Here is a 26807-nt window from a genome sequence, read left to right on the forward strand (position 1 = left end):
GGCTCCGGTTTCTCCAGGCACAGCCAGGCTTTCTCCTGGGACCACAGCGGGTGCTCAGTGTCTCTGCGTGAGGTTGGGGTCCCGTCTGATTAGAGGCAGAAGATGCTCCCATGCATGAGAAACGAGAAGCAGGATCACAAACAGTGATAAAGGCAGAGGAATTCAGGCAGACTTCCCAGCCCCTCCTCGTACTTGCTTTGAAGCTTCGAGTAAAAAGATGGTGCTTGTGAAATGCTGAGCTGGCGTCAGACCACTGGTGACACTCAGTGACAGCTGCCTCCAGTGTCGGTGGCTGACTGAGAGTCTGGTCTAGGATGCCGCACGCCCTGTCTCCCTGTTCTGGGGCCTTCAGAGCATCTTAGGCTTAAAGGAGCCTCTGGGTGGGCACCACACAGCTAAACAGGAGTGGCTGGCCACGGGCTGGGCTCCCAGCCCGTGTCCAGTGCTGCTGGGGTCTAGAGCAGGAAGAGTCTCGGCTCATGGTTGGACAGGGACAGCTCCCCATTATGGTGCAGCCAAAATAGCCCTGAAGCCACGGCTGGTCTGGCTGTGCCTGGGGAGGAATCCAGCCAAAGAGGGCTGAAGGGTTAGGGGCCCTGAGGGTCAAAATGGCCCAGCGAGGCTGAGGGGAGGGCGAAGGCATTCCCTGCAGAGAAGACCACTGGGCCAAAGGCATGGAGGCTGGCGTGGGCCTTAGATACCAGGATGTGGAGCTGCAGACACAAGCGGTCACTTTAGTTCTCTGCCTGTGTCTGACCGGTCTGCCCAGATCACATCGGAAGTTCCACCCCAGCCAGCAGGACCACCCATCACCCAGGCCCTCATGCCCCCAGCTCCATCTCCACTTTGTCTCCATGGAACCTTCGGAGGTCCCAGAGCACATCCCACCACCCTTGAATTGCAAGAAAGCCACAGCCCCGAGACTTTCCAAACCCAGCCCTGATGGCTCTCAGAGACCCTCTGGTGCCGGGATTGTGGCCCTGCTCCAGGAAGCCCTGCTGAGGGGGCTCAGGGCAGGCAGCTGACAGCGTCTCAGGCACCAGCGCTGCTTTCCTGTGCTTTATACCTTGGGCTTCTGCCTAAGATCTCACTTCTGTCTTCTGCTGCTAGAAAACATTTTAAAGTCCATTGGTCTGTTCCTGTTCCTTCATTGTATACACTCGGAAACTGAGGCCTAGGGGACGGACTTGCTCAAAGTCTCGCAACACACGGGAGCATCGGGCGGGCTAGAGCAGTGTCTGCCTTCCACCCGGGCAGAGGGCCCTTTCCCACGTGAGGGGCCTCTTGGTGCCAGCCGTCCGCGGAGCCTGGGAACACTCAGTGTTTGGCTTGGCTTTGAGGCCACTTTGCCATGAGATGATTTCCCCCAGCCTCAGCCTGGGGTGGGGGATGTGGGTCCGGACTGGGCTTTGTGAGCAGAGCGGGCCTGAGATGTGGGGGTCACTTGGAGGGGCTTTCTGTCCATCCCCTCAACCTCACCCCATTTCCCTGGGACTCCTTCCAAGCAGTAAAACCTCCAGTCAGGCTCCAAGGGGAAGTTTGCATCTTTGGTTTTCAATGTGAAAGCAAATGCCTTTAGGTGCCTTGTGAGACATAGTTTTCTTGAATCTCACTTGGTCTTCCTTCTGACAGTGGGGGCTGGATGTGGCCAGCCTGGGCCCCCACTCTGGACACCCCAAGAGGCACCCAGCCTCCTCGCCTGAGACCAGCCTTCCTTGCCTCCCAGCTTCTCAGTTTGGAAAAGTAGGGCAGCCCCTGGGAAGAAATTTTTATTAGAAAAGAAAGGAAGGGAAGGGGCTGAGGCAGTGACCCTGCTGGGCTGGGGCACGATCCCCTCCCAGGGCTGAGGCCAAGGGGCCTCCTCTCTGACCCTGGCAAGCCTCCCCCCACGGGTGTATGAGGTCTCCACAGGAAGCACCACACTTCACTGCTGGGCTCTCCGTCTCCGCCTGCTCACCTATGCGGTTAGGGACGGTGCCCCAGCCTAGCTGGGCAGATAGCCTGATGCACATCTGTGTCCTAATCTCCTTCAGCCTCAGCATCCTCATTTTGGAAGTGGCAGTAATAAGATGGCACATGTATAGCGTCAAGCACAGGAAATGCTCTACGAATGGAGGGTGTGATACAGACACAAACATATTAAAAATGGTGCTAAAAATGGTCAACACCATATAGCGCTTGCAGTGTGCCAGGAGCTGTTCTAAGCACCTTATGCAGGAAACCCCTTCAAACCTCGTAGGCATAAATAGGTACCAGTGACACAGTGTGATCAGTGCGGAATGTACAAGGCTTTATGGGCACTTCAGCTTTTCCAAGTGGCATTAGGGGCTGGGGGGCACATCAAAGAGGCCTCCAGGCAAGGGGACATTGAGTCAGGCCTTCAAAGATGAGTCAGAAAATGGCAGCAGGACATCAGATGTGACTGGAGAGGGTGGTGTGTGCAGGGAGAGCTGGGAAACGTGCGGTCAGCCAGCACCAGATCACGTGAGAGGCCCCAGGTGCTCTGAAGTCCGACACGGGGTCGGAGGCGTGACATGCTGGGTTTTGTGGGTTATAAGGAGCGTTCAGAGCCACCTGGTCTGCCCTTCCCCTCTGGTTCCACCTGCACACTCTGTTCAGGGACATATTCCCTCTGTCCATGGTGTGTGACAGCTCCTCTGGAAGTTTCTAAAGACAGAGGAACACAGATGTCACAACTGTAGAGTCTAGGGTGACAGGGACCTCATGCAGGGACATGGCAGTGTAGAGAGGGAGGGAGGGAGAGAGCAGGGAGTGACAAGCTCCTCCTTTTCTGAAGGTGCTCAGACAGCGATCCCAGAGCAGAGGTCCCAGGCCATGTGCAGGCAGGGGTGTGCTCAGTGACTCCCAGGCACCTCTGCTCACCTGCCCCACTGAGGCCGAGCCAGGCTGAGAGGGTCCAGCTGGCACAGTGGTGGGACTGAGCTGTGGCGGTGATGATTACAGGGCTCCCCACAGTGATATGGCCAGTTGCTGGGGCCTTGTGCCCAGCACATGGTAACACGGCCAGTGTGGGGCGGGGACTCCCCGCTGGCCTGGAAGCGACAGCCCATCGGGGAGGGAGGGGAAGCACTGGAGAGCGGGCAGTGTCCCACATAGAGGAGGCCGCCCACTCTGCAGATGCCCAGGGAAGGACAAGCTTCCTGCCCAGCCATCAGCAGCTAGTGAGCACCCGCTGGGTGTCCAGTTCACATCTCGTCCCTGCTGTGTGTCCTGGAGTGAGTTACTCACCCTCTTTGTGCCTCGGTTTCTTCACACGTGAAATGCAGTAATAGTCTTACCTGCCTCGTAGTGTTGTCCTGAGGATCAGAGGTTAACATATCCTACGTGCTGGAGACAGAGCTGGAATGGGGCCCTCACTCTGTACTCTTCTCGCCGCTGGGAGCACCCTCAGCCTTGTGTAAGCTGGGCTCCCTGCCTTCATGGCTGACTGCGGTGTCACCTCTTCTGGGAGTCCATCCTAGCTCCACGCTGGGTTGGTTGGGGCCCATCTGTGTGCACCCTGCCCCTGGCCTTCCCCTGCCATCCTGGCCCTCTGGTGTGACGGGGCTTGTCGGGTGCTCTGTCTGCATCTTTGTGTGACTCCCACTGCCCGGCGCTGCACAGGGCAGGCGTGGGCTCCCCGCTTCTGGGGCCCAGCCCTTTCCCTCACCGCATAGCCTTCTCCCCCTTGGCCTCTCTTTATTATGCCTCTGTGATTGTCCCCTCTCTTCCCCAGTCCCTGTCTTGCCCTCTGCCCCTCTCTCTGTCATCATTTCCTCTATCTCCAGGACCTGAGCCAGTAACCTGGTCCTCCCTCTGCCCTCCCTTCCACTTTCTGATGCCACCAAGTGACGGCCTCAGCCTGCCAATTTGTTCCACACTTAATCTCTTATTTCTGTCTCACTCTCTGTCTCTCTGTCTGAGTTCTTCTATCACTTTCAATGGGCTTCCTTGAGCCAAGCTCCAAAACTGGCTTCTGTTTTTATAAGTTCATGAGGGACCACTGCCAGCAGCACTCCCTGTGGCTGTGCGAAGTGAAGCCAGCCAGGGCTCCTACCCCAGGAGGCTCCCCGCCCCCTCTGTGGCCAGGGGCCTTGCTGAGCCTCAGTCTTCTCATCTGGTGGAAGACATGATGAGACCTGTTTGAAAGTTTGTTTTGAGGACCAGAAATACTGCTTGTAAAGTGCAGGCTCTCAGTGGATTCTCAGTAAAAGGTAGCCGTGATCATGAGGGTGAGATCGTGTGGTTGTTTGTGCATTTTGTTTTGTTGTGTGTTTATTTCAGACTGGGGAGGGGAGGGCAGCAGGAGGCCCGGGGGACCTGCACGTATAGGTGTGGATGCTGCCTGCCTCGGTGTGACCCCAGGTGGATCTCCTCCAAAACACTACTTCTTTCTGCCTGGTACCCAGTTCTCGAGTCATCACACCTGGGGCCAGCTGTGTGGCTCTGGGCCCCTTGTTTCCTTCTCCATTTTATGAGAAAAAAATAGATCCAATAAAAAGTTGGATCTGAATCATATGGCTGCAATCCAGGTCAAGGCTTCCGAGTGGCCACTCCACGTTCCATGTGTTTTCTCCTTCTAGCACCACCGCCTCGCCACCCCCGCTACCCCTCCAGACCACGCACAGCTCCAGGACCGCCAAGCCCCCCTTCCAGCTCTCTGACCCGCTCCAGCAGCAGGAAGAGCTGGAGCCGGCCAGCAGCTCAGCGTCCAGCCAATCCCAGCCGGCCCTGGGCCTCCTCCCCGCCGTCGTGGCCAGCATCACAGCCCCCTTCCTCCTGCACACCCTCCGGCCCTCCTGACCTCGGCCGCCCGCCCAGTGCAGAGAAAGAAGCCAGAGAAACAACAGGAGGGTCTGCGGCCACACCCACTGCCCCTGCCAGCACCTGCAGGGGTGCCTGACACTCACGGGCAGTCCAGATGGGATCCGTTAGAACACTAGAGCTTTATTGTACCCGAGTTACATCTTCTTTTTTGTAGAAGGATCTTAATTTCCCATAGTGCTATGGGGCTCTTTTGTAAAATATGTGTCCATATTAAAACAAAAAAATGTATTTATTCTACCGATAAAACTATTTTTATGTGGCCAATGTTAATAACCCTTTAACTAGCCCCAGTGCCAACCCAGGAGGTGAACCCAGGTTGCCAGGACATCTATGACCTCATGAGGACTTTGAACTGGCTGGCTCCTGGATCAGTGGAAGCCTCCAGAGTCCGGGTTTGGCTTCCCCCACAGTGGGGACCTCAGAGGGAGGGGCAGGCAGACAGTCTTAGCTTTTGTGAAGCTGGATTTGGGAGCCAGAGATGTGAACGCTGACGGTCCTTCCTTCCCCTGGACGCATCCTGGGGCTGGGAAGATACTTTAGGAAAGAGAATGCTGCTATTTTGAAAACCCTGAGTGTCTGTGAACTGGCCCTCCAGAGCTCTTGGTAAGTGTTTCGACCAAAGCACTGGGATGGGGGGGGGATACTGGTGCTGAGGGAGGTGGTCCCTCAGCCCCATGTGACAGATGGTTAAATGGAGCTGGTTAAACTCACCAAAGAGAGGAAGGTGGTTGCCCAAGGTCACAAAGCAAGCGGGAGATCCAGGTTGTGAGTCCAGACCTCCCTGTTCTGGTACCATTCATCCACCTTGGCTTACAGGAGAGGCTGCTGAAGCCACGGCCAAAGGGAGTGAGCTGGGCTGAAGGATAGGAGTGGGCACTGAAGGGCAGTTTTAGGGATAGGCTCCGGGAGTCCTGTGATAATAATACTCAGAATGAGAGCTGCCTTTTGTCCAAAGCCTGCAGCGTGGCAGGCGCTGTGCACATTCACTTCATCATGGATCCTCATGGCAGTTCTGTGAGATGTGATCATCTCCATTTCACAGATGAGGAAACTGAGCCCCCATAAGAGATAAAAGGACTTGTTCAGTGTCACCCAGGCAGAATGTGGCCTTAGATCTATCATGTGGTCTTTGCCCAGGGAAGCTCCGAGGGAAGCAGTTCTCACCCCAGTGGGCCAGCACACGCGTCTTACTCCAGCCAAGGAGACCGCCTGGCCAAAGTTATCATGTTGGTCCCTCTAGCCAAAGGGCTCAGGCAGCAGGCCTTGCCGTGTGTCCCATGTCCCGACTGGTCTTATCTTGGAGCCAATGAGAGACTTTCCCTCCAAATCAGAGGTGGGGGTGGAGGACAGCTGTGATCGGCCTGGAGAGGCCAAGGAGCCCAACACAGACAGGCCACTGAGACTTAGAGAAATAGACCTAGTTCCTTGGTCCCCAAAGTGGTGGCCAAGAAGGCAGAGGACCCAGGTTGGCTGCCTCCCAGCCCTGAACCCTCTCTGGGCTGACAGCTCATCAATTTCAGAGTTCTGGAACCCGAGAGCAGAAAGGACCCTTCATTTGACACATAACAATAGTGAGAGTGGAAATAAGGCCCGGAGAGGAAAGGCGCTTCCCCAAGGCGGCACAGCTGGGCAGGTCTGCTGATTCCCAGCTCATTGCTCCCCAGTGCCACTGCACCATGAGCTTCCCGGCAGGCCTGGTAGTGTCTGATTAGACCAGTGCCGCTGGGCCCAGCTTGGCGGCTGTCTCCTTTCTGAGACGGTAGAATTCTGGGTAGCTCTGGATAGTCAGAGGCCCCACAAGCATCTTGGCGGGCAGCTGAATTCTTTTCAGCTCTGACCCAGATGGCTGTGTTTGAACTTGAGACCGGGAGGAGCCCTGAGCTCTACATCAGAGGGTCCAGCCAGCCCCGTGGGCACCACACTATAAACTGAACTTGACCCAAGCCAGGGCTAGAGTCCGTTTACCCTTGGCAGAAATGTGACTTCCTATTTCTGAGCAGGAAGGGACTTAACTGACTTATAAAGCAGGCTCAGAAGGCCTGTTGGACATCAAACAGATCGTGCAGAGTGCTATTTGGATGAGATAAGTGTAAAGGAATTAGAAACACACAGGCCAGATTTCCCTCTGTTCAGGGCAGAGTGTGGCATAAGATGAATTAAGATGAAGCTTGAGGTTAATTAAAAAAGAAGCATTTGGTAAACAGTCCAGGCACCTGTCCTCCTGCCCAGATCTGTGCCAGGCACAAGGCCAAAGAGGTGAATGAAAGTGGTGTGTGATTATCGAGCACACGCAGTACCCGGCTCTGTGTTGGGGCCAAATCTAGCTGCCTTTCTTGGCCAAAAAGAACTTATCATCAATATGGAACAAGCAGCCCAACCCTGGGTTCCTAGAAGGAGCCTTAGAGGTCATCCTGCCCAGGCCTCTGGCCACAGGCAGACTTCCCGGGTCCCTCCTCTGGGCAGGTTGGGAGAGTCCAAACTCTCCCTCCACCAAGCACTCGAGTGTTTAGAGAAAGACGCATGGGCAGCAGATGGATGGGCCGACTGATCAGATAGACACGTGCTGACGGAACACCTGGAGGCATTGTGAATTAGACATCTGCAGCCCAAGTTCACAGATCCCTGACAATCACCCACTGGCCAGGAATTGAAATGAACTGAGCTTGCTGACTTACTTCCCAGAAGACCTCAGACATGTGTATGGAAATCTGCATGGCTGGGGCACTTGAATTCTCCTCCCTTCCTGGGCCAGGGAACCACCATTCATCTTCAGCCACTCACACGCTTTGGAATGATCTATCCACCACTGTTGACTTTTTTTTCCAGCACATTCTACATGCCACGCCTCATAAAATGCCCCTGTGGCTCTGAGAGCATCATGTGCATGTCTTAGGACCTTCACATTTGACCTTGAGGCAGGCAGAGAAGATGGAAGGACTGAGAGCCAGCATGTCAGTGGTGGCCCTGAGTGCCGTCCCTCAGGATAGCTGACTGAGAGACCAAGGGCCTTTCTGGCTCGAGTCAGCGTGGCAGTGTGTCTTCTCCACTCCCTCCAGGCTGTCCTGACGCACCAGCAGCCAGGTGAGGCAGGGCAGTGAAGGTGTGCGAGTCAAGTTGCGGGGAACCACAGAGTGCATTGAGGCCCCCTCCATCTCTGAGATTCAAAGACCTGGAATCTGCGAATCATGGAAGCATGTACTGACTGGGAAATTCGGCTTTGCACAGAAAGACTGTGAGTGGATTTTCCGCTTACATTACACTGAATGCTCTGTCATCCACTTTCTGGCCTCAGCTAGATTTGGGCAAGCCTCGGGACTCAGGAAACTTGTCCCATTTGCCTGGTCTCTGGCCTGGGGCCATGGTCACAAGGGATCCCAAAGAAAGGTCCTCCACCAAATGGAAAGTTTATGAAAATACCGTGAATGACGAGAGAGGGTCCACCTGAGAATGGCAGCTTTGCTGGTATCCTGTGTAGCGGAGAACAGAATTGGGGCTGGGGACATGCCCCTCAGCCTGGCATTCTACACCCTCCACGATCGGGCCCTGCTGACCATGCCAGCCTCTCCTCTCACCTCTCCTGCTCTGTGCTTAGCCAGACTGAAGCCTATTTGTCACTTCCAGAATAGACAGATGTTTCACACGTGCTACTTCCTAGGCCTAGAAACACCCTTTTCTTGCCCCTTATCCTCTGAGGATCAACTCATTACGTCCTCCAGGAAGCCCTCTGAGTTGAGACTGTGTCTCTGCTCTCCTATTGGACTGTGAGCTCCTCGGTGGCAAAGGTCACAGGCCTTCATCTTTGTATCCTCATTGGATACACAGATGGCCCTCAAAAAGTTGTGGAGAGGGACAGAGGAAGAAAAGAATGAAGGAGACAGAGAGGCATACCTTAGCTCTGCTGTGGAGTGGTCTCTGCAAAGCCAAAGCTGTCGGCAGATGGCAGGTGCCCCACAGGTGGGGAGTTTCTGTCCAAGAGGAGTGTGAGCAGTGGCGGCAGGCCCGCTGGCTGGAGACGTGGTAGGAGAGTTGAAGTCTTGGTGAGGGAGTCGGGTAGGGTCCCTCCTGGCTCTTTAATGCTCAGGTTCTTTGAACATTGTTAGTTTTCCAAAAATTCATCTAAGCAGCCAAAAAAAATCACCCAGGCTGGCTGTCTAAACCAGTAAGTTTCAGAAATCGGTCCAGCCCCTCAGCCCGGCACCCCAGCCCCTCCGTTCATCAGCAGCCCCGCCGGGCCTGAGGTGAATTGGCAGGCTTGCCTGCTTCCCTGAGGTTGGGGACTTCTGGGCAGTGGGGGAGGGCTGGACTGGAGCCTAGGCCCCTGGTCCCAACCCAGAGTTCCTTCTCTCCTTCAGCCCCTGACACTAGGGGAGGGAGAAGGGATTCATGAGAACCCCTGAGCCCTACCTGGCCCTCTCCCTGGAGCATCAGCACACCCTCATCTCCCCCTACTCTTCCTCCAAATGTGGGCTCTTCCTTTCCAGAGATATTCTAGAAAGTCCTTCAGTTTGCTGGGTGACCTTGGGCAAACTGCTGTCGCTCTCTGAGCCTACATCTCCTCATCTGTCAAATGGAGACTTTGGGCTACCTGGGCTGTTCTGGAGACCTGGGGGAGTGCTGTATGCAATCTTGGGGCTCCATGAGGGTGAGGTGCCACCACTCCCTAAGCCCAGCATTTGGCTTTCCTCCCAGGACTCGCAGGCTGCTGTGGAGTCGGGTGACAGAGTAGCACACCTTGGAGGGCCCCTCTATCCCCAGTCCCGCTGCGGGGAAGCTGGGCTTCCAGCAAGACCCAAGTCTAAGACGGTCCCAATAGGGCTCTCAGACATCTTGGGCCCCCAGTGGCTGGGGTGGCAGGGCTGGCTCTTGGCCAAGAGTTGTTCTAGCCCAGAGCAGGGGAAGCCAGTGCCCCTGCCCCATTCCTGGGCCTCAAAGGGATTGCAGGGCGTCCCGACCTGTCTCTCATTGTGTGACACAAGCTTCAAATCTTAATGTATTTGAAAGGTATTCATGATGTTCTTTTAATCACCTCTTTCCCTCACTTCTGTGAATTATCATGAAGAGTTCTTTAAGAATATAATAGAAGACAAAGAAAGATGCTATTAATGTTATTTTGCCAAAAATATTTTTGTAGCATAATATATTAATAAAAGATGTAATGAATTCAACGAGATGTTGTCTCTGTGTGCCGACACTCCCCTCCTCCTGCCAGGGAGCACCCTGTGTGGGGAGATCGCCTTTGCTGGGAGAGCCAACACCAGAGGCAGTGACACAGAGGAACCGGATCCGGCCCATTTCCCTGCAGAAATATGGACAGATTCTGGGAGGGTGGTTTGGGCAGGAGTCCAAAGGTTCGAGAGGTCTCATGCCAAGTGGGGTCTAGAGAGCCCACTCCAGCCAAAATGAGCTCCCTGCAGACCTGGAGGAGCTGTTCACCGGAGCAACAAACCTAGAACCTGGCTTCATCCTTGGGGCCCCCCTTCTCTGACTCCTCACTCACCAACACCTACTGACTTAATCTTAGCAATCCTCCCACCTCCCTCCACCCCACTGCCCCTCCCTAGTCCACGCCTCCTCCTTTCCCCTGCCACCTATGGTCATGTCCCCTCCAGCCCACTCTCTCCTCTGCAGCCAAAGAGATTTCTATAAACCACAACAATGACCACGCACCTCCCCAGAATTTAAAACTCAACCATGTCTCCCCACTGTTTCCAGAACAAGGGTCAATGTCACACCGGGTTCTCTGGCCCTTGCCCATTTCTGCAGTGTGAAATTCACATCTTACCCGTTCCTCTCCTGGTTTTCAACACTCCAGGGCCACTGGCTGCCTCTGTGTTTCCTGAACTCATCCTCCTCTTCCCCATCCTCTGCCTTTACACACGCTGTTCCCCTGGTGCCCATTATCTTTCCGCATCTCTGCCCCTCACTCACTGCTCTGTTGAGCTCCTACACATCTTGCATGACCCAGCTCCAGCGGTATCTGCTCCACAAGGCTTCCGAGACTCCTCAAGCTCAGTTAGCCCTTCCTCCCCTCCATCCCCACAGCACCCTGTCCGCTGTGCACCTGGGTTGTGGGGAAATGACCTGCATGTGGCTGTCCTTCCCCTTGGCTTCCTGGGGCCAGCACCATGCGTGGTCATCTCTGTGTTGTCAAAGCATAGGATTTGACATCTAGCGGGTGCTGGTGAAAGAAAGACCCAGTCAATGACGAAGGGAAGGAAGAAGAAAGGAAAGACCTCAGGTAAAAAATATAGCTTCTATATCACATCAGACGTCACACTTCAAGGGTTAGCTGGCTGGAATCTGCCCAAGGTGTGCTTCTGCAAGGTCCCCCAGGCAAGCGATTTAACCACTGGGACTTGGTAGGGGAGGGGGGCACGTGCCTGAGAGGTCATAGGAGAGGTATCTAGCTCTGAAACCATAGTGCCTTTACCGAGGCGATTCATTGGCCGTGGCTAACGATTTCTCACTGGCTCCTACTAAGAGGAGTGTGGATTGCACGTGGTGGGCCTACCCCCGCCCCAGATAGAGGTGATAACGCAATAGGAAGATGACACTGGTTGAACATCTATTATGCATCGCACAACATTCTAAGCATTTATGTCTTAAATTACTTTATTCTCACAACTATTCTTCTTTACCTCTATTTTATAGATGAAGTAACTGAGACCCAGAGAGGTTCAGAAACTTGTCCACAATCACAGTTTGTAATTGCTGGAGCCGGGATTGGAACCCAAGTAGTCAGGCTCCAAGACTCTTCTCTTAACTTTTACCCAGGTATGCTGTGCTGTCCTGTGTGGGCTGCGGCCTGTGAGTTGGGCAAGGAGGCCTCTGCATCCCTGTTTCACAGGCCAGATGGGTGAAGTGAGGTCCCATCTGAGGCCCAGTGCAATGAGCGTCTTCCACGTCCTGGAGCCTGCCCAGACCTCTGTCCCTCCCACAAACTCTGGACAGAGGTCCGGAGAAGCAGCCTCCTGCTCCCCACCCTGCCCCAGCGCAATGGTCTTTAGGGTTAACATCAGTGATGTGAAGATCCCTGCTGTGGCCCATGACCCTGGGTTCTCTGCCCCTCGTACACCAGCTGCTCTCAGGAAAAGAAGCCTCTGTCATCTACCCACCTAGGCGCCCAGCGGGAGAGTGAGCCTTTGTCCTTCCTTGGAGGATGTGGCCCTCAGGTCAAGTGCCTCCTGGAGGAGAAGATGTGGCCCAGGAATGGGGTTTCAGACACAATGGAATGGGTGACTGAGGGGACCAGGGACTTTTCAGAGCCAGCCTGCTCTCCATATGGCAGCAAGAGGGGAGACCAAGAGTCCGTACCCAATGCACTCATGTCTTCACCTCCCAAGCTGGGACCGCCGGCCCACCCCTCTCGCCCTGAGCTCTGGGCAGGCTCCCACTGACGTGCTCTTCTGGGGAGAAACCAGATGCCCCTTCTGGTATTAGATTATTAGATTCTAGAGGACCCCATCTCAGCCCTAAATCGCTGTAGGGCAGCCCCAGACAGGAGGCTTCTCCGTGTAGCTAGAAAGATCAGAGCAGGGCCCGGGGAGGAAGCTCCAGGAGGTGGGGGAGAGCTGCCCAGGACCAGGACAGGATGCTGAGGAGCTAGGGATTCTCTGATGTGGGGGGTGACGGCGCGGGGACCCCTACCCCAGGGGAGAGGCTGGCCGGCTGGCCGCCCTGTCTTCCTCTGTCTCTGTCTCTCTTTCTGCTGATCTCTCACACCTCTGTGCCCTTGCTCCCTCTCCATCTTTTTATATCCTCGGAGGCCCCTCCCTCCCAGCCCTGAGCATCTCGGGCCCTACCGCCAACCCTGCAGAGACCCTCAGTGTCCTGCCGCAGATGCATGCATGCCAAGGACTGCAGGCCCTGTGCTCCAGCCCTGCCTCAGCCAGCTCTGTGGCCCCAGACAAGTTCTGCCCCTCTCTGGGCCTCCGTCTCCTTATATGCATGAAAGGACATGGAGCAAATTGTAGTCCCTAAAATTCCTTTGAGAAAGAGCAGCGTCCGTCCTCATTTGGAAGACTGCGTCCAGGGACGCCTAAGGTAGGATGGAAAACCAGCACCTTCTCCTACCTCAAAGGAGGTGGAAGGAAAGTCGTTTTGATGGCCAGGAGAAAGGATTTTGTCATTTTGCTTTTGAAAAGGAGGGCAAGAGAAAGAAGAAATCAAGAGTAGGAAGGAAGAGAAGCAAGGAGCTGGGAAGAGAAGATAGAAACAGGGAGGTGGGTCAGTGGCGCCTCGGCGGGGAGAAATCCTGCAGGCAATAGTCATTTCTGGCTGCAGTGAGGCCCCAGCTCCAGCCGCTCTGCCCGTCTCTGGTGCGTCCTCCACTGCTTGTGAAGATTTGGGATGGCAGGGGGACCATGGAAGGGGCTGGTTTTCACTGCTAAGTTGACATAGTATGAAGTGGAGGGGGCAAGGTCAAGGACGGGGGCTGGAGGCCAAGAAGACCACATGAATGTGAGCCCCATGGAATTCACCAAGTCTGGGTGGGGCTTGAACTCCACCCACAGAGCTGGGTGTCCAGGACAATCTTAACCAGGGACGTTGGAGCTGGAATACCCTGCCATGTCTGGGTTACAAGTGGACAGAAATCACAATCCTAGACCTGCCAGCCTTGGGCTCCCGTGAGCTGAGGGGTGTGGGAGCTCCAGGGCTCATTGAGCCAGCTGGGAACATTCCAGGGCTGCCTGGCCCATTCGGGCCGGGCTGGGTTAGGAGGGGCTCCAGTGGGGGCCTCCAGCTGTGGTTCGCTGCAGCCAGGAAGCCAGGCCAGCCGGGCCAGCCACTGTTAAAGCATCATAAAAAGAAATTATTTTCAGAAAATATTCATAAAACCCCGTTTTATGTCAGTTCTGGGCTTGCAAAAAAAAGGTTCCTGAGCTTTCTCTCTTTGTATTTTCCATTTCTTCCTCCCTGATCAGTCGCAAAATAAGAATGATAAAATTTCCAACCTGAAGACACAAGTCCCCAGGCAAGGATTAGAGACCCGCAAGCTTCCCAGACGGTCCCTGCCTAGTTCCAACCATCTCCTCCTCCCTGAGACTTGGGAAGGGTGGAAAGGGGGCCGATCAGGACAGCAACAGGAATGGGGAAAGAATGCAGGAGGAGACAGGCGAACAAGAAGGAAAACCATACAGAAAGTGAGGCTCCAGAAGGAGTGAGGGATCCGCAGAGAGAGAGACAGAGAGGAGGAAGAGACAGACAGACAGACCGTGCCAGAGAAGGAGGAAGAGGAGAATGAGAGTAGTAGGAAGAGGCTCGAATGGAGAGAAAGGAAACCCAGACGAGAGAAGATCCAGGTGGAGGAACAGGACAGTTTGGGGTTGGAACACAGCAGGGTCTTCCTGAGAGCAAGGAGGCCCCAGGGTGGGTTCCCAGCACAGGCTGCGGCTGCGGATGCGAGCCAAGATGGATGGGGACACTCCTGAGAGCAAGCAGGCTCCTCCTCCCAGGAAATCTTGAACATGCGATTTGCCTGCCTGGCTCCCCAAATTCAGTACAGCAGCCCCTCCCCCTCCCTCCTCTGACAAAAGTTCTGCAGGCTCAGCCCCGGTCATGGGCTGGTCTTCAGGGAGTCTGGGGCCTGGCCTTGGCCTTGCCCTCAAGTGATCCCTCCCTCTCTCAGCCTCGTTTTCCTCATCTCTGTAATGGCATAGGTTGCAATAAGGTTGTAATGAGAAAGTAGATGTAAAAATGCTTCAGAAACGAAGGCCCAACACATGTGTTAGTCGTTACTGCTGTCCCTGCAGGCAGCCAGGCTGTGGGGGCACAAGGCAGCCCATCCAGCTGAAGGCCCACAAGTGTTCCAGCCCCAGAGGGCGGCTTCCAGGCGCAGCTAAGGGCGATCTCGCCCGAGTGGTGGGCAAAGGCAGGCCTGGACCGCTTCACTGCGCATATTTAGAAGTTGGTTCTTTATCAGGAAAGCAGTGGGAGCCCCTGAGGTCAGCTGTGTGCCCCTGACTCTCGCTGCTTTAGTTCTCTGTTCCCCTGGCATTATGGTATTTGATGGATCTGTGATTTTGCAAATCAGCCTGGGGCCCTGTGGAGGAGCCAGTGTAGGTGGGCCCTGGACTAGGGCAAGAAGCGAGGAGGTCAGAGGAGGAGCGAGGTTGACTTTTGGGAGTTTATTTTCATGCCAAGGGCTATGTGCCTGAGACTGGTCCCAACCCTAAACTCTCAGATGTGCTGGTGGGAAAGCTATGCCCACTGTCACAGGAATCTGTGCCCTTGGAGGCATAACTGAGGAGACCTAACTGCCTTAGAACCTGGAGGATGCAGAGGAGGTTGCAGCAGGAGCTTGGGCTCCCGCGGGGCTGGAGTCAGGTGTAAGGGGCTGCCACTGCAAGGCACTGGGTAGCAAGGAGCCACAGGTAGCTTTAGAACAAAGTGACACGATGTGGTGTAAAAGCCTGATGGCCTGAGCCCAACCTCTTCCTCCCGTTGGGTCTCAGTGTTCCCATCAGCAAAATGGGAGAGGATAACCCTGACCCCACAGAGTTACCATGAGGGCTTAGGATCAAATGGACACACCTGTGTTTGTAGAATCCAAGAGCACTGAGTCCTTTGTAGTGGCTGTGATAAGATGACAAAGATGACAAAGGAGGAGGGTATTTACTGAGCCCTGCCTCCCCTCATGCCTGAGCCAGGTCCCAGCGACACAATGGCACAGGAAGTCTCGTGGTCCCAGGGACTTTCCTCTGTGATGGTGGGGCAGGGTGGAAGGGCCTGGACAGCGCTGCTGGAAGCGCCCTGACGATAACTGACTGCCAAGTTCTCCTTCCCCACCCTCTGGAGCAGCCCACCTGAGCCACACCCAAAGGCACAGAACTGGAAGCCTCCCTGGGGACAACCTCAGCAGGGATTTGAGTTTGGCTGGTGCTGGTGTCTCTCCTGCCATCTGGAAGCTGCCACCAGGGGGCAGTGCTGCTTGGGCTGTGACCTTGGGCTCTGATCAGGTGACCTGAAGAAGCAAGGCTTCAATTTGGGAGCTGGAGAGGACCAGGCTCAGAAGCATCAGAGCAATGCTCCTGTACCCCTCTGTATTTCAGCTGTCATGTTCAGTGACTCAACAAAGAGGTGTGCGGACAAAGAATGTCGTTCCATGCCATATCAGTACACAGAGGATGTTTCATCCATGAAGCCACCATCAGTCATTGCAGCACAGCTGTGCACCTTGAGGGGACTCAGGATGGAAAAAAAACAGGATACTGGCCCTAGATAGTTAAGGTGCAGATCAAAGCAATGATTTCAATGAGCCTAGATTCTTGTCTTCTCAGACACAGCAAAGTGCTAATTTCAGTAACTTGAGCTGTCTGGTTTTTCTTTAATTAACAGTATCTTTTGATGTACCAACTACATAGTTTTTGTTGCAAAAACTGTATATCCTGACTCCTCCCTTACCTCTCCAGAACAGTCCCTCAGAGCTATCTGAGAGGCTGTCTCCCTGGTTTAAGTCCTCAGTTTGTCCAAGAAATAAAACATAATTCTCCACTTTTAGGTTATGCATTTTTTTAGTCGACAGGTGCAGGCTTTTGACTCCCGCATTCTGTCTGCTAGTGTCGTTATGCCCAACATCAACGTACCAAGTTACAGACTATTGTATTATCGACTGTTTTCCTCTTATTTATTTTTTTCTTTCAGTTAAGGCATTAAATTATTTTTTAAAATCACATGTGTAGGTGTATGATATTATCCATATACTTTATTTCGGCACAGAAAGGAGCATCATAAAATCGTGTAAGAAAAGGGGATGTTCAACCTGGAAGGGCTGAGAACCCCTGCTGTACATGTGTCTGTCCACTATGAGGAGTGGAAGGTCCTGTGATGTTGGACCAGCCCCTAGGATCTGGAGTTAAAGGCCCTTTATCCTATTTTCCACCCCAGCCTTTTCTGCATGATTTTCCAAGAGACAAGCACCTTTTAGGAGATAAGGAGGTAGTGTGGTATATGGCAAAAAGCGTGTGACTTAACCCTCAGTCTTATCTGCCTCATCCTGGAAATGGGGATAGAGATAATTTTCTAGCTTGGAATGGTGATCACCTGAGACAATGGACTGGAAGTGCTCTGTATCCGTGAAGTCCACATCAATGCGGGTCAGTATAATTGCTGGAAGAGGAAAGAAGCAGGTGCCCTGAATTTTCCCAATCCCCCAACCTTCACTCAGGGACCCCAAGGGTACAGGTGGGAGATTATGGTTAATTCAAGCCCCAAACTGGGTTCCAGTCCTGCCTCGCCACTGACTTCATAAATAACACCAGGCCAATGGCACCCCCTCTCTGAGGTTCAGTTTCCCCATTTGAAAAATGTGGGAATTAGAGTAGATGTGCTTTAGAGAGCCTTCTAGCTTTGACAGGATGGAATGTCAGGGTCATTTTCCACCCTTCAACCTCTTAGCTCAGCTCCCAGGCTTTGAAACCATCCCCTCTAAAGATTTTGCATCAAATGCTAAAGCTCACCAACTCCCTGCCGCCTTTCGCGGCTCTCAGCCCAGCAACTTGACTGGCTTTTAAAGGGGAGTTGGAATTCTCCAGGGCTTGGTGAGAAGCTCCAACCCCACGTTAGAACCAACCACATTCAGCCCATCTTTAAACAGACGTCCAAAGGCACACCCAGGGTACATGGTTAGTTGTGGCGTGGAGACAGGCTTCAGGGCTGTTTGGAATGGGAGGCAGGGAGCGCTGCCATGGGAGTGCGGAATGTAGACTGGATGGTAAGAGGAAGCCACCCAGGAGGGTTTTTCCCTAAGAGGTGGGTGTGAACCCTCGGTGACTATAAATGTCAGGGAAGGAGGGCAAGGAGACATGCTAGAGGAGGCGTCTGGGGCCCAGGCAAAGGATTTGAGCTAGGAGGTGGTCTCTGGGGACGTGCAGCTGAGGGAAGTAAGGGGCCTGGAGCACGACTTGGAAGTCCCTGCTGTGGATTTTGGATTTGATCAGTGACTGTCACTAAAAGTCTTTTATTCGGGAAGATGGAAAAAATCTTGTCTCTCTGGGATACTGAGGCTCCTGAGGAATGCAGGGAGGTGGGGGCAGCTGGGCCAGGGAATTCAGGAGGCATGGAGGGCTGAGCCAGCTCTCACAGCGGGCCCGGGCCCCTCTGCCAGAGCAGGAAAGAGAAATAAACACAGGCCGTGAGTCCAGATTAGGCCCGAAGCCCCCGCCAGAGGAGCCCAGAATCTCCATGCTTGGCAGCAGCACCCTCCGAGCTGACCCATGTTAGAAGTTCCTCCAGGGAACAAATCGTCCAGCATCCCTCCGAGCGTTCCTGGGCCCATGCTGCACAGGAACTCAGGCCGACCAGAAGGGGTGCTTTGCCAGCTGTACTCCAAGCTCCACAAGATCGCTCCCTCCTCAGAGACAGCTGCCCAGCCCGCTGCTCTGGCCCCAACACAGCACTTCCCTTTCAGCTTTTGAATTTCAAAGCAAACCTGAGGCTGACTGCAAACAGATGGATGGGGTCATAAAAATCCCCTAAGCAGGGAGCAAAGAGGCTCATGGCTATAAAAGAGAGGCTCCTTTGGAAGAACTGTGCCTGCACCCATGCTGGGTTCCCGCCTCTCTGGGCCCCTGCTCACTCTTTGCTGCAAACTGACCAGATATGTCTCCTTCCTCTCACCCATCCAAACCCTACGCACTCTCAAGGCTCACACTAGCCCCAGATTTCCCAGGCAGCCTTCTGTGACGATCTCTCCCAGACCTTCCACTTCCCCACACACCCAGACATCAGACCGACCTGCCTTTGAGCCCCTGAGGTGCCAACTCCTTGCACCCCTTCAGGGTGTCTGCCACATACATCTTGGCATGGCGGGCAGTTTTTTTACATACCTTATCTCTCAAAATAGATTCTAGTTTTCGTATCAGAAAACACCTTCCCTTTCATGACTGATGCAGTGTTGGACACGAGGTTGATGCTGAATCAACACTTATCAGATGCTTTTCATGAAAATGCTACTTTCTATAACTTCAATAATAGTAGACAGAAAGTGGATGATGTCAATATAATCTCCGAGCTGCTGCTGTGAGGATGTGTTCTTATGCAACACAGGAAGTGAGTGTCATTCTACTGAGCAGTGAGGGAGCCATTTCCAGGGTGCACTTCAAGCAGGAAGTGTCCTCACTCAGAGGGGGGCCCTGTTATGTGCATAGAGTGGAGGAGCTCTTGGCAGAAGGAACAAAGAGACAGGACAAAAAGCAAGGAGGTCAGGGAGGCAGAATGAGTGGTAGAACACATGCAGGCTGTGGAACCAGAAAGGCCTGGGATGGAATCCCAGGTCTGCTGTTTGCAAGGGACTCAACCTCTCTGAGCTTCAGCTTTGTCATCTGTCACTGAGAGTGACATAACATCCACCCTGCAGGATTGTGGCAAGGTGCACTAAACTAATGCTGCTTCAGGTGTGCCAAGCTTTACTATCAAAGAGAACCCTGCAGGCCAGGTGAATCGGGGGAGGGAGCCGCCTCCGGATTAGCAAGAACTGACGTCTGGGCTGGGATGGAGGAAGCGAGGACTCCTCAGAAATGCACGGATACTAGCCTCTGTTTGTTGAGGGCTTGCTATGTGCCAATGCAAATTGGGAGTTTGAGACGTGCAAATACTAACTACTATATACAAAGTAGACAAAAAACAAGTTTCTTCTGTATAGCACAGAGAACTATATTCAATATCGTGTAATAACCTATAATGAAAAAGAATATGAAAGCAAATATATGTGTGTACGTGTGACAGAAACATTATGCTGCACACCAGAAATTGACACATTGTAACTGATTATACTTTAATTTTTTTTTAAAAAAAGAATATTTCCAATCTTCACAACACCTTTTAGAGTAAAGGCCCTTATCTTCATGCTTTGAAGATGAGGAAATTGAAGTTCTAAGAAGTTAGATGATTTGCCCATGGTCACCTTGCCAATGTCAGACTCCAGAACCTGCACACTTAACCCCTCCCCTTACTTGACGATGAGGAATTTCGAGTGATTTTGACCAGAGGAGAGCCTTTAATACATGAAAAGGAGACTCTTCTAATACCTGATAGTGACAGGAAAGCTATTAGATCTCCACAAGGGATCATTCAGGAATGAGGACAGAGCATATGGGGAGCAGTTGGGGGAAAAACAAAATTAAAGTCATTTCCTTTTTGTACCCTGTTGAGTCCAACTGGATAGATCAGATGGTCACATTAGGAAACCAGGCCAGTGGAGTCGGCCACACAAACAGCCTCAGGCAGGATGAGGAGAAAAAGAATCCACATCAGATCGTCAGGGATGTTCTGCCTAGTCATCACTCTTACAGTGCACTTGTACGGGGGCGTGGAAGACCCACTCAGAGGTCACTGACACGCCACTCCAGAACCATTAAATCCAGTTCTCACTGTGTTAACTACGTAGTGAGCTGTGTATAATTTTCCTTCCAGGATATGGCTCAAACACTCCCAAAATGACAGTCCTAGTTATTTTAAAAGGAAAAAAAAAAGCCTGCGGATTTTGTTGTGAGGACACGCCTGAACTGGGAAGACCATTGGAGTCCAGATTCCGGAGTCCCAGGAGAACCAAGTCATCATCCCACGGGCGTGGTAAAACACATCGTCCAAGCCCCTCCACAGGAAACCCTGGAAAGTGCTCCTCTTTGTTTTAAAGATCTTGATTCACACGCTTGGCACTGAAGCTCATGTCTCACATGGAGAAGGCCGGTGTCAACCATCCACTGATACCCACCCTCTTCGGGCCCTCCTTCCGTGCAGGGTGTTGGGCGTGATCTGCTCACCCACCCTAATGACATCCCTGAGAAGCCAGTGCTACTGGCCCTGTTTTATAGCCACAAACACCAAGGTTTGGAAAGTTGTGGGACCTTTCCCAGGACCTCACAGCTAGGCAGTGGCTACAAAAATGAGAACCAAGGCCCAGAAGATTCTGTATCTGTGCTTTGTCAACTATCCTGACTCAGAAGCTGGCCCAGGCCCAACTCCTACCTTTGGAGCCCAGAACTCTGCCCTACCCAGATCTGCGCCCCCAGCTCGACTCCTCCTTCTCCCGTGACCCCCATCCCTCTACATGCTTGCCCCCTTACAGCCCATGTCAGTCTGAATTATACAATTCCACTGACAGGTGGCTGGATTTTTTTTTAATGGTGCTCTCTGTCCAGGGCCCCCTTACTGTCTACACTAACTCCCTGGTGACCTCTGCCAGTTCCATGGCTTTAAATACTCTGTGCTGAGTCCCAAAGCTACACACTAGCCCAGCCTCTGCCCTGACATCCAACTGCTACTAGGACCTCTACACTTGGATGTCAGAAAGCATCTCCAAGTCACCATATTCAAAAGCAAATTTGTGATTTCTGCCCCCACATCTGCTCTCCCCCAGCGTCCCACCTCAGGTAACAGGGCCACCATTCACCTGGTCCCGCAGAATAGACATCGCGGAGTCAATCTTGATGCCTCTTCCCCTCGTCTCCTATATCTGTCCCGTCCTGTCGCTTCTACCATCAGAATATATACCAAAACAACCATTCCCATCCCAAACTGAGCCACCCTCAACGCTCCAGCCTCTCAAAAGCCTTCCCTGTTGCCCCAACCCCAGTCTACATTCCACATGGTCAGACGATCCTTTGAAATGCATATTAGGTCATGGCAGTCACCTGCTCAGAACCCCCAGTGCTTCCCCAGCAGACTTAGAATGAAATCCCCTTTGCTGACCAGGGCTTACCAAGCCCTCCCTGATCCAGGTGCCTCTCTGACGTCATTCCTTACCCTCTTCTTGCTGATGCCACATCTGTCTCCTTATTAGACCTGGAACATCCCGAGTGTCTTCAGTGTGAGGATTTGTGCTTGCTGTTCCTTCTGCCCAGAATGCTCTTCCCCTAGATCTTTGCTGACTTCCCCTCCCTCTTCATATCTGCCTAAATTTCACCTTCTCAGAGAGGAGGTCATCCATGGAAAATACTGGACTATCCCTTATCCTATCTCGGTTCTCTTCCAGTCACTATTCACTCCCTCACCTCATGGTACAGATTTCTGTGTGTGCCCGACGTCTGCACTCACCAGCTCCACTAGGACTAGAATGGACGCTCCCTGGGGCTCTGGGCTTCTCGGCCCATTCCCTGCTCTGCCTCAACTGTCTGGCTCAGAGCCCACTCTCAAAACATGTGTATGGTGTGAATGTTGAAAGTTCTGTTTACGGTAAAATCAGGGCTACATCTTTTAAAGAGATGTGTATATTCCAGGCAATTAGGAGGCCTGGCCCCTAGGCCCTAATTCAGGGACTGACCCGTTGGCCAGATCTCAGACGCACGCTCTGTGTCGGTCCTTGGCTGGATGGACCAGGAAAACGCATAGAAAAATCATACATGCTCCGCAGGATGTGACTGGACTCCGAAGCAAAGAACTTTCTGGTTCCGTGTGAGCGGACCACCAGCTAACAGCAGGATTTCTTAGCCATGGGCTGCCACCCAGTGCACTGCTAAAGGCATAGTTCTGGGTCACAGTAACAGAAACCACTGCAGAAACGATAGTTGCAGCCATGAGGACGAACCCTGGTTGAGCCCAGCCGTAGGCTCAGCCCTGCGGTGGGTGCTGGGGACGCTGTGGGCGGGGACTCAGGCCCTGCCCTCAAGGGGCTCCCAGTCTGCTGAGGCATAAATAAACTCACTGAGGGTGGTGATGTACAGATGGGAGAACTGAGGCCCGGAGAGGAAAGGTCGTGTGAGTTAGCGACAGCGCCCGAGAGCAGCGGGGTAGCGGGATGAGAGGCAGCTGAGGGGGGCGGGGCCCCCGTTCCCCGCGCCGGGCTCTGTGCTCCGTGCTTCATTTGGGGCCTCGTTCCCGTCTCCCCACAGCCCTAAACCTTATTAGCCTCCTTTTACGGGCGGGAAACATGCCTGAGGGCAAGCATACGGGGCCCTCGCAGGAATGGTGGAACTTGCCTCATATGAGAGCCAAGAGGAGAGTCAAAGGAAGAAGAGAAGGAGCAGATGATGGGGGGGGGGGGGCGCAGCTGGCGGGAAAACCAGACTTACCCTATGTCAGTCAGTCAGTCAGCCTAAGTCTGGCTGAGGGAAGAAGAGACCTGCTGCACTGGCCTCCTGGCTGATATCTGTGTCCTGCACAGGCTGGGGACACAAAGCAGAAGGGGACCTTTAAACCTCTGGAAGAGTGCTAGCAGAAAGAAACCCTCGGGGCTTCTGGAGCACCCCAGAGAGACCCCACCCAGCCTGGGGAGGCAGAGTATATGGGTATGGGAATGAAATCGTGGAAGGCTTCCTGGAGGAGGCACTGTAGGAGCTGACTCATGAAGAATAAGCATTCCTGAAAGACAAAGTTACACAGCTGAGCAGACGGAAGCGTAGAAATTCAGTCAGCCTCATCAAGACATCACCACTCTTCCTGCACCTCTGTCAGCCCCCGGTCTCTAGACAATTCTCTCATGTTGCCACTTCCTTTACTGTTCTCCCTTCTCCCATGGCTTTCACTCACAAGGGGAAAGCTTTGCCTTTACTTCCCTGAGGACTTTGGTTTGAAATTCTACAACTTTCTGCCCTGCTCCAGCCCAACCCAGATGTGCCAGACTGACTAGTTTCACATACTCATCCCGGGTCTCAGCTACCGAGGGATCAGTCTTCCCTTTCAAGGTTGGCCCCTCCTCTTACAGGCTCTCCCTCATCTCCTAAAGGGCTTTGATCCATCAGTCTCCTCAGTCCTCAGCCTCTCCCTCTTCTTTGGCTCCTCCCTTCCATGTAAAATCAGTCTTGAGGGCCTTCCATCCTAACACATCACTCCTGCAAACCATCGAGGGACCAACAGATAAGATAATTTGACCCTAAGATTGAAAACTTTGACAAACACCTTCTTATGAGTTTTCCAAAGAGCATCTGTGCTTTCAGGATCAATTCCAATTTCATTACAACATACTCTAAGGGATGAGTATTAAAATCATTTCTTGTGTATTTGAATGAAATCTAGCCTTTGGGCTACCCTTTGGAAGACACCATCAACACTGGGAGGCAGACCCACGGAGGTGAGGCAATCTCAGTGAATGAGCACACGCAGTGGCCTGCAGGCCTGCCTTTCCTCCCCAGCTGCCCTCACTCACATAGCCCTGTATCATCCAGTGGATTCAACTTTTGCCAAAAACTCATGTTTTGTTGAAAATTGTTTCATGCATTTTGCAAACTAATGGATTTTCACAAACATCATCATCACACGTTGAGAAAAACCAAATACAAAATAAAGTAAAATAAAATAAAATATAAAATTAAAAGGGCCAAATCATTAACATTCATGTTTTCATACAACTCAAGGTCAAGTTAACCTTATTCATTAAACTAGTTGTTTGTCTTTAGGCTCATTAAATGTGCTGTTAGATGGTGTCATTCAAGAAAGGCACCTTGCCAGCTTGGATATCTCTTGTGATCACAAATTAGATCATGCCATTTGTGCACTATATACACTCAGCAAGGGTTTTTCTAATTTGTTGACTTTATCGTCAAGTATTTCCTAAGTCTGCCCATGAAAGAAGTATTCAGAAAATCTGTACTTGCCTCTTTGATTTAGATGTGAATTTTAGAAATTACAGTGTCATTAAAAAATTATCTTGAGTTATGTCATCCCCACCCCCACTAAATTGTGAGCTCCAGAGAATGGAGATGGTGTCTGATTCATCTCTGGGACCCAGGTCTGCCCTTAGCACAGGATCCTGTCCTGTATCTGTTAGTAATTGCCACAGTAATATTGTCTAACAAGTTGTCCAACACTTAATGGTTTAAAATAACAGGCATTTTTTCCCTGCTCACACACAAGACTGTAGGTCAACTTCAGCTTGGCTCTTCTAGTTTGGATTCAGGTGAGTAGACCTGCTTAGTCTGAAGGTCATGGAGGTAAGCTCCAGGCTGCAGGGTGGGTTCAGGTCTGGTCCATGTGCGGCAGGCTGAAGGTGTGGGGACTTTCTGTAGCTGCTCCTCTTGTGGCAGTCACCAGAAGTCCAGCTTCTTTTAAAATCTTTTGCCTGTATCACGTTCACCAACTCTTCACCAGCTAAATCAAGTCACATAGCCACGCCCACTGTCAATGAAAGGAGGACATTTTTTCCCCTCACTGGGAAAGTACATGGCATAAAGATGAATTAACACCAATCCCCCTCAAAATTCTTCCCAAAAATTGAAAAGGTGGGAACACTTCCAAACTCATTCATTCTACGAGGCCAGCTTTACTTTGATACCAAAGCCAGTAAAAGACACTGCAAGAAAAAAAAATTACAGGCCAACATCCTTGATAAATGTTGACCTACGAAGGCTCAAAAAAAAAAAACTAGAAAATGTAATTTAATAGCACACTGAAGGATTATACGCCATGACCAAGTGGGGTGTATTCCTGGAATGCAAGAATGGCTCAACATATGAAAATTAATCAGTGTAATATGCCACATTAACAGAGTGAAGGGGAAAAAAAAAAACACATCCTCTTGATTGATGCAGAAAAACACTTAACAAAATTCAACACCCTTTTGTAATAAAACACTCAACATATAGAGAACCCTAAAGACTCAACCAAAAGCAAAAAGCTGTTAGAACTCATAAACAAATTCAGTACAGTTGTAGGATATAAAATCAATATACAAAAATCAGTTGCATTTCTATACACTAATAACTACCATATGATCCTGCAATCCCACTTCAGGGTATGGACTCAAAAGAATTGAAAGAAGCAACTCAAACAGTTATTTGCACACCTATGTTCATAGCAGCATCATTCACAATAGCCAGAAGGTGGTAGCATCCTGGCTGTTCATCATGTCCGTCAACGGATGAATGCATAACAAGTGTGGTGCATACACACGAGGGGACAGGACTCAGACTTCAAAAGAAAGAAATCTTGACACATGAAACACCATGGATGAACCTTGAGGACAATAGGTTAAGTGAAAGAGATCAGTCATGAAAGGACAAATATTATATGATTCTCTTTTTATAAGTTACCTAGAGTAGTCAAATTCTTAGAAAGAAAGCAGAATGATGGTTAGCAGGGCCTGGGGAAAGGAGGGGCGAGGAGTCATTATTTAATGAGGACAGAGTTTCAATTTTGCAAGATGAAAGGTGTTCTGGGGATGGAGGGTGGCGATGGCTACACAACAGTGTGAATGTACTTAATGCCACAGAACTGGACACTTAGAAATGGTTAAGATGGTAAATGTTATGCTAGAAATATTTAACCACAATAAAAAATTAAAATAAATAAAATTTACAGGTACATGGCAAATAGCATGGATGTGTGATCCCATTATAAGGGGGTGAAGAATTGGGTCCAATACCTTAATCTACCCCAATACTCAATTAATATTGACTAAGTCCAAGACTGTATGAAGTCCTCACTCTGCTTGTTCCTGGCTATGTGGTCTCACACTTCTGGTTCTCACACCTCTCTTGAGACTCAGTACCCACATCTATAAAATGTAGGAAAGAAGGCTTTCCAGAATTGAAGTGACCTGCCCAAAGTCATACAGCAAGCCAATGGCAGAGACAGGAACTGAACGCAGACCTTGGTCCACTCAACCAACAGCGACTGAAGCAGTACTGGGAAGAACACTGGCCTTGAGATCAGACAGACCTGAGGAAAAGTTCCCCCTCTGCCACCGGCTGGCTGAGTGCCCTTGGCCAAGTCCCTTCCCTTCTCCATACTTCAGGCTTTTCCTCTATGCAGTGAGGAGGTTAGGCCAGACTAGTGCTAGGCTCTAACTTCTCCTGCCCTCTAAACTTATCCATCCAACAAATATTTAACCTGCCACATGCAGGGTGTTGTGTTAGATCCTGGGGGTAAGGCAAGGACTTTCAGCACAGCCACCTAATTTGTCCAAAAATCTTCCAGGCACCCAGTCCCTTCCCCGGGCTTGGCTTGTCTCTAAGCACCTGTGCAGAGGTGACTGGGGGGAGTCACAGTGGGGGGGGTTGGTATTACTCAAATGTCATCATCACTAGTCTTAACCGGGCTCTCAGCGC

At 52.0% G+C, this 26807-nt stretch overlaps 1 protein-coding gene across 1 annotated transcript in view; it reads left to right on the forward strand.

Annotated features, from left to right (window-relative positions):
* Positions 1-9938, forward strand: part of TRABD2B (TraB domain containing 2B) — a 213150-nt gene extending 203212 nt beyond the window's left edge. Inside the window, exon 7 of the mRNA XM_072974495.1 lies at positions 4584-9938. Coding sequence (XP_072830596.1) covers positions 4584-4803 — 220 coding nt within the window. The 3' untranslated portion in view covers positions 4804-9938. The remainder of the gene's footprint in view (positions 1-4583) is intronic.
* Positions 9939-26807: the final 16869 nt, after the last annotated feature.

The sequence above is a fragment of the Vicugna pacos genome, chromosome 13 (assembly GCF_048564905.1).
Source record: "Vicugna pacos chromosome 13, VicPac4, whole genome shotgun sequence".
Taxonomy (NCBI): domain Eukaryota; kingdom Metazoa; phylum Chordata; class Mammalia; order Artiodactyla; family Camelidae; genus Vicugna; species Vicugna pacos.